Below are 12,066 nucleotides of genomic sequence, written 5' to 3'. Positions count from 1 at the left end.
ACACAGTATGTACAGTAACAACTTAAAAAATTGATAGAAAAGGTAAAGCAGTAGAAGGAAAAGACTCATTTATCTGGGAATCCTGAAGGCTAGAATGCAGCAGTCTCCACAGATGTACAACTACGAGAAGGTATCAGAGTCTGGTAAGGCTGTGCATGGGACCTCTTGAGAAGAGCACAAGACATAAGGAGCAATCCTCACCTAGTAGAAGTAGTTCAGTGTCTAAAAAGAGCACCTGAGCAAGTCACTTCCTCAGTATAAAAAGTAAATTTATTTTTTGTTTTGATTGGAGAGCTAATACTAGGAAAAAGAGTACCATGATCCTCCAAAAAGAAAATGAGGCAGCTAGCTCGTATGTAATAATAGCGTAAGCAAAAAGAAAACAACATATATATGTATTTTATTCAAAGTTCTTTAACAAAGTACAAACAAAGACAGCCAGAAAGGAACAGAAAATTAATCCTGCTCAAGTCCAAGACATCTCAGAAGAGCCACAATGAATTTTACCTTTCCCTTCTCTTCCTTTGCTGTTTTGAGGTACACAGATAACTGCTATCTCAGTCACTTTCTCTGGACAGATATGTTAAATACTTTACAATGGTTAAAATTACTTTACCAAATAGTTCAGGTATAAAATTAATAGAAACCAGGAGAGTCTACAAGTCTTTCCTGGCTAAAAAAGTACTACTTACATTGTAGACTTTTTTTTTCTTCATTCCCCAGACCAGAAAAAGAGCATTTTCCTTAACAACTCAGAAGAAATGAGGTGTGACAAGTGCACATGAATATTACATTTACTAAAATTTCAGAATGGTTCTGTATTATTGACTATAGCATGCACTGAACCTTCTTTTGAAATGCAGCAAAAGATATATCAAGTACAAATAATGTAAAATCCCTTTGTTACCTAGACCTTTGTCAATCAAAAGGTAATACTGTAACTTGAAACCAATAAATGAGTAAATTTTTCATTTGGTTTGCATTAAGCTGGCTATAAGCAGTGGAAAAAGACTGAAGATGGTCGTGTTAGGTAGGACTCAACAAATTGACAAACCTCTCCACACTCTCATCTCACCCCTCCCTGTGTCTGCTACCATTCCTCTACACAGGTCTTCTGGAAAAAGACAGAAGCAGGGAAGAGGAGGATACACAAATCCCATGGAACTTGCTGAAGCCTGTACAAGCATGGGAGGGAGGGAGGGAGGGAGGGAGGGAGGGAGGGAGGGAGGGAGGGAGGGAGGGAGGGAGGGAGGGAGGGAGGGAGGGAGGGAGGGAGGGAGGGAGGGAGGGAGGGAGGGAGGGAGGGAGGGAGGAAGGGAGGAAGGGAGGAAGGGAGGAAGGGAGGAAGGGAGGAAGGGAGGAAGGGAGGAAGGGAGGAAGGAAGGAAGGAAGGAAGGAAGGAAGGAAGGAAGGAAGGAAGGAAGGAAGGAAGGAAGGAAGGAAGGAAGGAAGGAAGGAAGGAAGGAAGGAAGGAAGGAAGGAAGGAAGGAAGGAAGGAAGGAAGGAAGGAAGGAAGGAAGGAAGGAAGGAAGGAAGGAAGGAAGGAAGGAAGGAAGGAAGGAAGGAAGGAAGGAAGGAAGGAAGGAAGGAAGGAAGGAAGGAAGGAAGGAAGGAAGGAAGGAAGGAAGGAAGGAAGGAAGGAAGGAAGGAAGGAAGGAAGGAAGGAAGGAAGGAAGGAAGGAAGGAAGGAAGGAAGGAAGGAAGGAAGGAAGGAAGGAAGGAAGGAAGGAAGGAAGGAGTCAGCTTGGTTAAGTGAATTCCTTGTTTTAATATTATATTAAAATCAGGAAGTGTTAGATTACTTTAATAGGGTTTTTCTTCACAGTCTCTCATTCTCCCAGCCACAGTTATATTATGCATATTAGAGTTCAAATTGACTGAATTTTCCACTTGAAATGGCAAAGCAGAATGACAGCTCAGTTAAAGCTCTGTTAGGCTTTGTTAGCTGATTGAAAAGGCAGTCATCTCTCTCTATATATATATCTTTAATACACTGAAATGTCTGGGGCTTTGTTTTTTCTCCCCTCAGTTTGGAAGGCAGAGGAGGGCAAACAATAAGAGGGTGGAGAACTGTGCACTCTTCTGTATTGGAGAAGGCTTTAAGCAACAACTGAGATAAGAAGGACTGTAAGACAGAGTTATTAATTCCTGGGTATCTTGCATCACAATAAGAAGTAAAACATTTATGCCGTACAGACTTGACAGAGTAAGTTTATGTTCTATGAACTCAAATTACAAAGACTGTATATGTGCAGGTACACGTTTAAAACTGGAATTCTTGAACAACTGAAAACAAATCAAGCATATCCAGTCACAATATTTTCTTTTTTTCCTTACAAAAAGGTAGCACGTCTATCAACACTAAAGCTGACAAACTCTACAATCTAAACCATCTCCTAGTGCTAGAAACAAGCTGAATGCTTTAATGAATTTTAACTTTCTTTGACACAGTCTCAGCATAGGTATTGGAGAAAAGAATGATGCAGGTTCTTAGATATATGCAAGGAATCATCTGAAATATAATCTTGGGTGAATTACAGATGATTAATTACTTTGAGGTGTTAAAGGTAAGCCTGCCAATTATTTTCTTGTGAGCCTAGTTGTGAGAAAGGCTCTATCCTAGCTGATTTGGATAAATGTTCCAGAGAACATTATACAGCATTTTCTGCCAGAAAACTCTTGGCACCATGAGACTAAACACAAAACTCAGACATTTCATGGAAAAAAACACTTGCAAAGACCATAAAATCATCCCAACTGGAGTAAGCTACTTTTGCACCATATACAAACACATACAGTCTGGGGAAACAGCCTTTTGTGTTCCCAAGATACTTACATTAAGAGTGATGGTAGTTCTATGTACTCAGTGGCAGAAATACACACTTAGCAGTGAAAAATGGTTTTTTAAAGTCTAGACTTTTTTTAAAGTCTGGAAATCTTCACCTATCAAAACTACAGTCATATAGCGTCTGTTTATAATGCCCATTCAATGTAAATAAGATATTTAATATTCCTCTACAAAAATAAGCACACTTAACCAGGGTAGGTTTCCTGAGACACATACTTGGTCATTTTTTTCCCCATTACAGCACTACTACCTACCTTTGTGTACATTCTGCTATCAGCACAATTAAGGAGTAAAAGGAAGGATCATATTCAAAGAATAACCTTGCTTCATCCACAGAGCTAAAAACAGTGTTTCTGGAACATTTCCTTCAGGGCGTATTTTATCCACGCAAATGAAAAAAAAAAAAAGCAGAAAAAAAAAAAGCGCCACCCTTTGCCATATTTTACAGCAAGCAAATTAATAATCTGAGGAAACAAAGCAGCAACTTTCATAAACTACACTCACTGTAAGTAGCATATCATCATTTTCAAGCCACCAGATGTGCAATAAAGGAGACATGTTAAAGGAGACAAAAAACATTTGGTTACTTCTTGCCCAGTGATTACAACAAAAGCTGTGCAATCTGCAAGAGGTATTTTTAAAGTATAACAATTACTCCAAGATGTTTTATCCATCACCTACCTTGTAGAAGGGCTCCATTTCTCTTGAAAAAGGTGCTTCCTGGCCAAATGGGTGGACCTGGTGTGCTAAAGGTAATAAGAAATAAGTGTAAAGAAAATCTCATTTACATTAAACAATTACAAGCTACCATTTGCAATAATTTGTCTTTTTTTACAGCTAATATAGCTAGTGTCATGGAATTTTTACTTTCAAGTAAGGGTCTAAAATTTCATGTTAAAAATAGGTCAATTTGATTCAAGATTCACATTCTTTTCACAAGGAAAAATCTCCTCTGCAAAGCACACACCCACACTCTTTTAGAGGAAGAGAAAAACAAGCTATTTGGAATAAATAATTTAAGAAAAAAACCCACAACAAATCAACATCAAAAATATTTACCAAATTCTCAGTACAGCAACATATACACCTTTTCCCAAAACCGTGCACTGAAAAGCCCAAATGCTTTATGGCTTTTATAAAATATTACCCCAGCTAAGGCCAGACACTGGGCTGTTTCTGCACTTTGCCCACCAAACCCCTCCCATGCAGAGGTCATCCCATCAGGAAACACACTGCCCAAATGAGCTGATCCATCAGCACCAGCATTAATGAAGCTTGGCCCTTGCCATGCGTGCATTCTTGGTGACTGTGACGGATCCTGGGAGACTTGTGGATGGCGAGACAATGTGATGGGACTTGTGAGACAAGGTGGATGGTGGCCACATTGGGTCCTTGGGCACCTGCTACATGTGAGTGCCCACCTGACCCAAAGCCCTTCTCTGATCTCGGGCCACTGCCAGGCTTCTCTCTTGCTTTGCCTCCTGCTGGCACAGGGGCTGTCCAGAGGTAATGGCCCCTGAGAGGCCTCTCCTGTGATGTGTGTGGCTGAAGGTGAAAAATGGATTCATACATGGGAAAAGAACGAGGAAGAAGAGCGGGGAACACTGGTCTGATCCTCTAAACCTTGTTTCCTGCATTGCCTCGGAGCAGCCCCAAAGTGCTGCCAGCAGTTAGACCATAGAGCAGCTTATGTAAAGACACAGGAGCACCCCTGAAATGACCCCACCACACTGGAAAAGCCTGACCCGGGTTGGATAAATACTCTTTCTGTTCCCAAACTTCTGCACGTGAGGCCTCAGATGGTATTAATTATTAAAAGATATTTCAAGTTGAAAAATGACACAGTTCAACTATCGCCCACTCTAAAGTGCTCAAAGGCTGCTTCCTCCCTGCTCCACATTGAAAAAACATTTGAAGAAGTTAATTCTTCTAGGAACTGTCCATGATTTTAAAAAGAAATTGGTCCATCCCATGTATTTTTTCAAATTAATTGTTTCTTCAGTGTAGTCTGTAAGTCGCTGGACAAGAGTGGCTGGTTTTCCTTTGTAAGTTAAAGTATATTCTGTATTTATGCAAAATAAAAATGCAAAATTTGGTTTTAGCATTTTGTTTTGTAATCAATACATGCTGTAAGATTAAAAGTTATGCAATTAGTATTATTGACAGCAGAGCATTTCCCCAAACTTATCAACTAAACACACTGACTAAATTAATATTAATTTCTAATAAATTCTCATACAGCTACTAGAAGAAAGGCAGTAGCTAGTCTGAAGTCTTATATCAGTGTAAAGAAACTTGTGACATAATAAATTTGTCCTGTGCACAGGTTTGGACTGACTGAGCTCCCAGAAGTAGATGAGCACAGGACCACTTTGCAGGAAGAAGACTTGGATCAGTCATTAAAGGCTGAGATTTCAAGCTAACATCTTGAAAGACCATGAATTAACATAGTTTCTGGAGATGCAGACAAGTGAAATACCAACAACAACCTGACAAGAACTGTTGTTGATTTGATTTGCAGAGATACTACCAGTTCAAGCACACCCACAGCCAAAGGCTTCAACAGTGTGTCCAGCAAATGCATAAAACAGCATCTGGGGGTGCAACTCTGCATCTGTGGAGTGCACAGATGAAGCTCCCTGAAGCACGGCCACTGTCACTGTGCCATCCATGCACCACCACAGGGAGCAAGTGGTCTGTAGTCTTGCTGAAAACTGGCAGCTGAGAGAACTGACAATGAACACTGTTGAACCTGTGAGCATCTGCTCATGTGAAATGAGATACCTGGAAATAGAAGCCACTCCTGATAAAACCCAACCTTTCCCAGGAATTCACTATTGATTTTTAATGACAAGTGGGATTCAATTTCCCCTCAAGGCAAGCAATGAACTCTTTTTCCTCTGATGACACAACCAGTAGGAAACTTCATCACACCGCAGGGCATCAGGAACAGGAAGCCACATGACTGAGGGCTAGCAGGGATTTTTCTGAAGGAAGGCTTTTCCATAGGAAAATATTGCTTTGCTGAAATCTAAAACATTCCACGAGAACGTGTTGATTTCCACACTGCTTGTGCTGGAAAGCAGGTAGATGTGAAGGCTGGCTGGCCAGCCAGTGAGAGTCTGTGGCAGCCGGCCAGCCCAACCAGGAGCTCCCAGGGCATACAGGAGCAATAATGCATGTGAGCCTCCCTGATTAATTATTTCTACCAAAACATATGCCACGCAGTTATAAAAAACTTTAAAAGTTGCATAGGCTTCAAGAGACTTAAAAAAGAAATGTAAATCCTTTGCCTTCTGGAATTCACATTAGTGCAAGAAGACTGAAGTTCTTCAAGTCAAGTGCTAAAAAAAAGGCAGGGTATGAATTCTCTCTCACAGCTGCAGTATTTCACAACTATGCCAATAACTCTCACAGGCCCCTCTGCCAGGGAGGCCTGATTAACAGATTTTAAAAACTCAAACACTAAAAAATCAAAACAAATTCAATTGTGTGGGACTACATGCCACAATTAAGGGATGATGGAAACACAGAAGAAAGGCAACAAACGCAGGCCAATGACTGTGTTACCAAATGTGTCTAGAGGGTGACAGAAAGCAGGAGGACACAGAACAGGAGGAAAATAAAACAAACAAGCCAACAACCTCCCCAAATGCACACTTCAAAGGTCCCTGAAGCTGGAAGTCCAAAGAAGGAAAGCTCAGCAGGGAGATAGGGAAGATGCTTCATACACCTTTGGCCCACCATGGGCAAGAGGCAGTGGGCTCAGCTGCTGGGGCACAGCTGGAGCCAAAGCACACCCTGGCTTCTCAGGAAAGCTTGAAGTACAGGGCAGGACAGCTTTGTAAGGCGTAGAAAGATGAATGGTGTCAGCTGTAAGCCAACAACCTGCTGCTCACAATACACCCAACACAGAGCCTGCAGTAAGCAGTCTGTTGTGACAAAGAGGGATCTCCTCTCTAGTCCTTGCCAATGACAAAATTGATAGGCAAAAGGAAAGGTGTTTGACTGAAGCGCCTCTACATTCAGCAAAAACCATGGATTCTGCAAAAAGGTGTGGCAGGAAGACAGACCCCTGACAAGTGCAGTTAAGTTCCCAGTAATGCAGAACAAACGGATGGGAGAGAACACAGTGAACTGTGATCACTGCCTTTTCCCCTAGGTTTGGCAGCAGTTACCAAGACAGCAATAGAATTGAAAATTCCTGAGAGCAGATGCCAGATGAAGGGAATGGTGGCATTGCTGTACCCATGGTGTAGGTACTCCATTACAACCCATCCAGAGTGCAAAATTATTCACTGTAAGTCTCACCTAGACCTTCAACAGTGAAATGAAGGAAATGTTAAAGACACCAAACCCAGAAACAACAAACAATGTTGTCAAAGCATAACCCATGGAGCATGCTGCAGGTAGAGAAAGTCACCTAAAGTTTCTGGAAAGCAAGTAAACTGTAACAATTCCTATGTTCAGGCTGCTGAGATAACAATAGCTGTAGGTGCCCTTATCTGGCTGGAGCCCATAAATCCCTGTATCTATTTGCAGCAGGGAGTGATGAGAGCTCTTGACAAGAACATTCAGCTCCTGATGCAATCTGGACTCAGATGGTTACTATAAGGTATATAAATGGATGTCCAGCTAAAGATCTTAATTTCTACCACTCCATAAGACATAAATTTAGGATGGGCTGATAACTGAAAAAAAAGCTTGAAAATATACTTTTGTGGGAATACACCATCCTTTGATGTTGGAAGATGAACAGTATTTCCTTAGGGCAGTCACCCTGTCTGTGTAAGGCATGAGAAACATTCCTGACTGCAGCCACAAGCAGCCCTCTTGGCTCCCACACTGCCCAGACAGGGGCTGCAGGGTGCCTGTCAGAAGGCATGGGAGGAGGTCACTCCCTCGAAACCACATTGTCACAAACTTGCGGAGTGAACATGGGACAGATGGCTTCTCATTCTAGTTGAGGACTCCTCTAATGCTAGTCAGCTCCTCACTGCTTGCGCCGGAGAGCTCAAATCCTGTGCCAGCTGTTTCCTACACTCCACTTCAATGCCACTACAGGACGGGACTATTGAGACTTCTGCATGGCAAAGAGGAGTTAATGCTCTACACCTGGGTACATAACTGTAGTTGTATTAAGGAATTTATCACTCCCATCACAAATGTTGAGCAATACAGAAGCATTTAGATGCTGCACCTCTAACACATGTGTTTTGTTAACGAGAAAAAAAAATTATAATCCCTCTCTGCAGCTTGCTGGCAGTTAATATCACAATTAGCAATCACCTAGCAACAGGCCAGCAAGCTTCCTCTCTAATCAAAAGGAAAAAACCTCTACTAACCTGGGCTAATGACAATACATTAAAAAAATATCTGGAAGGTACATGTTATGGTATTTCCTGATTTTAATGAAAACTAATTACTTTAGAGATTTTAAATATATAAACCCATTACTCCATCTTCTCTAATTTTCCATGACTGACAAAATATTATTCTTAAAGAGATTTATGAATTCACAATACTAATTTCAAATTTATGAAGGCTGATCTAATATTCTGGTAATGGTTCTGTTTCCTCTGCAATTCCTTCTTTTATTTTCTCTCAGTATCTCTCACTTACTGAGATGTGGGATCGAGACTTTAAGCTTCTAGATGGAGTCTGCCTGGTTTCTCTAGGGTGTCTAACACATTCTCGAGCGAATAATAAAAATTTGATCTCTTGTGCACTCTAAATAAGTTTTCTATATGACATGACTGCCAGATGGATTACATCTTGATTTTTATTAAAAACAAAAGAAAAGTTGCTCAAGAAAGATATTCATGTACAAAACGCCTGGAAGTAAAATTGCAGGTTACTTTTTGCAGTCTGAAGTGGAAAGATGGCCAAATCTTTGTTCTTGAAATAGCCAAAGCTATTCCCCTGCCACTGGGCCCACTTAAAATAAGTAATTAAGCAAGAAAACAGAGGAAGAAAAAAAAAATTCCTAATTTCACAAAAAACATGGTCAAGTATCTTTCTGAGCCCATCAATGACTGCTGTGGTGCTCAAAAGACGCCTCTCAATGCTGACGTGATCCCTGAAGCCTTCTTGTCCCCTTGGTGAGACTCTGTAGTCTCCAGCCATAATTTTGGTCTTTGCCAAGAGCTCAATATGTATCTATGTACAGCACAGAGAATGTCTTCTGTAAGTAAATAAAAATATTGTCATTTATACACTACTGTTGCTTTTAAGAGAGAGGGCTATTTGAGGTATGCCATCCATAGTACAAAATGTAAAGTTCTCACTAGTTTGTGTTTAAATATTTTAATGCATTTACTATGAACACATTATAAGTCTAGGCTGAATATTGAAATAGGAAAAAGTCTAAATATACCTGAAAATTCATGGTGAGACAATTGTCCCATGCTATTTTTAATTAAAAAGGATTTGTCTCCATTGGGAATTGGGAGATGCCAGTGATCAGCCACCGTTTCTAATTCTGCCTCTACCACTGAATCATACAGTGACTTCAGGCAAGCAATTTCATCCTTTCTGTCTCAAGTTTGATTTTTCTTCTTTAGTGTCAAAACCAGGAATAAATTCTTACTGACATAGCGTACGGATCACTGGGAGGAATAAAGAACTGTTAAGTAACAGCACAATAGATGAGGGAGCAGTCTTTTGAAGTGCATGTAGTTGAAGAAGGAACAACACATCTCACTTCCAGGGCATGGTTTGTTACTTGCTCCTGCCTCCCTTATTTTGAAGTAAGAAAAACACTGCAGGTAGCTTCACATGCTGTAGTGCGTGTTTCTCTTTATTTCACAACTGCTACTTAATAGTTCCAAGACTTTCTATCACTGGATGCAAACCTGGTGATCATCAGGCTGGGGCAACGCCAGATTTCTCTGAATTCACTCATGTTCTACGGAGCATGCATTTGTCAGCTCATGCAGGCACTGCAGGCCAGACCCCAGAAGCCCAGAGATCCCTTTGATGGACATCCATTAGCCTCTGAGACCACAGAGATCCACAGCCTCTTTGGGACACAGCAGCATCAAACGCTGGCCTGGCCAGCAGGGAGAAGTTTGTTTCTCTTCTATTTTACAAAACCAGGAATGGAGCACTCCAGTTTTCTGACTACAGCCTTCATTTGCTGCAGAACAAGTGAGGAGGGAAGAAGTTCATTTCTGTTTTGGTTTTACTTTATTAGAATTGCACTGCAAGAAAAAAAGCCTTTAGTCTCAAGATTCCAGAAAGTAAATGAGTCCTACAACTACCTGTATCTAAGCTCGCCTTCATTTTCAACTTCATGTAAAAAGGCTGCTCTGGTAATTAATGCTACAACACAGACAAGGCTCTACAGAGCTTCCACACCAACAACCTGAGCAACTGAACCGTGGTGAAACCACAAAGCTGCTACTCAGGCAGAGTACCATAAAGCTCTGCTAAAAGAAACCTTTCTCCCAAATTGAAACCGATTAGAATTTTTAAAAGCCCAAGGTCACCCAACTGACTTCTGCAATTCTAGTCCTGAATTCTTTGTTTATTATGTTTGCAGAACTTCACACAGCTTTGCTGGTGCACCTGCCTGGATTTCACAAATACTTTCTACATTAGGGTCCCACTCCCATTTCTAACCACAGTTTAACCATGACCTGTCAGACCATCAGATTTCAGATTAACAATATGCACATCTCTGCTACAATAGCTTGTCATCCACTAGTGAGAAGATTCCACTTGTTTATTTTAAAGACACCAATGTATCTTGAACATGCACGAAGTTAAAAATGTGCATTTGCAAAAGAAGTCTGAGCTCCAATGAAACAAAAGGAGATGGAGTAACAGGAAGGAGATGCTTCCAAGTAACCCCCAGATGCTCCATGTTGCTTGCTGAAATTACTGTTTATCCAGTATGATGTGGTTCCCCCATATTACCTATTTAAGTGAAACTAAGGAAACTCAAAAATAAGCATGACCCGCAGGCTGCTGCCAGCATGAGCTCCCCCTCCAACACTTGCTCAAAGCCAAGGTGCCTACCAGCTGAAATTTTCCATACTTGGTCTTTTTCATTAATCTTGAGTGAATGTGGTTCAGATGATTTAGAACTAATCTGGCTTCTGGAATTACAGAAGCAGAGGACAAAACGAATGTTTAACCTCTCCCTTGGAACATTTAACCTCTCCCAGATGCTGAGGGTATTTTTCCCTAGGAAGCTTAATGTGGTTATAAGCTCCACAGCACTGCTGCAGAGGAGTGTGCAGAGATTTGCAGTCATTAGGCCACACACCAAAGTGTCTGATACACCTGTCAGGAAGCTATGTAAAAATTGAAAACATGATGATACTAATAACAAAACAGAAGTAGTCACGTATTTGAAAAGCCCCTATTACGTTTTTTAATCAATCTCAATTTTGCCTTTTCATGTGCTTCTACTAAATGAGTCCCACATTCAGTGGTCACACTCTTATCCCCCAGAAGATCAGTGCCTGAAGATCATACTGCATAGCACGCAAGGTGCTCAAAAGATGAGACAATAAATCGCTAAAGCAGAAAAATTTGATATAAAAAGCTGTCAGTTTTCATTCATTCACATTCCTGTGATTACCCAGTTTGAAGCACTCAAGAGTTGTATTTTAGGCACGGATGAGGGATGGATACCAACACACACATGGAAACTACAGCACCTAACACCAGGCTGCTTCACATTACAGTCTGAGGCTACAAATTTAACAAAGGAGCAAAGAGAATATAGTAGCTTTTTCACTCACGTGAATTGTAAAGACATCACCTAGATCAATTCTCCCACCCACAGACATACAGAGATACCATTTCCATTCACAGAAATGAAAACATAAACACAGAGATAACAACTACCTTCAATATATCCATAAACCCTGTCAGACCAGGACCAGCCCTAGGTATCTCACCTACCAGCTGTTCAGCCTGTTGAGAATATTCACATTTTACTTAACAATAATGGAAATACTTAATAAATTTAATAATTTAAGTTACAACATTACCTGCACAAATGAAGGAACTTACTAAGGAAAAGCAAAGCTGACCTTCACACTTCCAGAAAGAAGTTACCCCCTCTACCCTTAAGCCAGTGATTCTTCATGTGACTGATGAAGCTGCATCTCTATCAAGGTGACTACTTTTCCAGAAACTGTCTCACAATACTGTTATTTCAACAAATCTTGACTCCCTTGGTGGAATCTATGACCCGGTTTAAG

The 12,066-nt window shown here is 40.8% G+C and overlaps 1 protein-coding gene across 12 annotated transcripts in view; it reads right to left on the bottom strand.

Annotated features, from left to right (window-relative positions):
• The window catches only part of FOXN3 (forkhead box N3), a 201,461-nt gene that overhangs the window by 69,179 nt on the left and 120,216 nt on the right, over window positions 1–12,066 (bottom strand). For all 12 annotated transcript variants that reach the window (XM_071745814.1, XM_071745812.1, XM_071745817.1 and 9 more), the window contains one exon: window positions 3,530–3,594. In XM_071745814.1, coding sequence (XP_071601915.1) covers window positions 3,530–3,594 — 65 coding nt within the window. The remainder of the gene's footprint in view (window positions 1–3,529; window positions 3,595–12,066) is intronic.

This window comes from Heliangelus exortis, chromosome 5 (genome assembly GCF_036169615.1).
Source record: "Heliangelus exortis chromosome 5, bHelExo1.hap1, whole genome shotgun sequence".
Lineage (NCBI taxonomy): Eukaryota > Metazoa > Chordata > Aves > Apodiformes > Trochilidae > Heliangelus > Heliangelus exortis.
The sequence above is the reverse complement of the archived record's forward strand: the minus strand, read 5'-3'. Positions and strand labels throughout refer to the sequence as shown.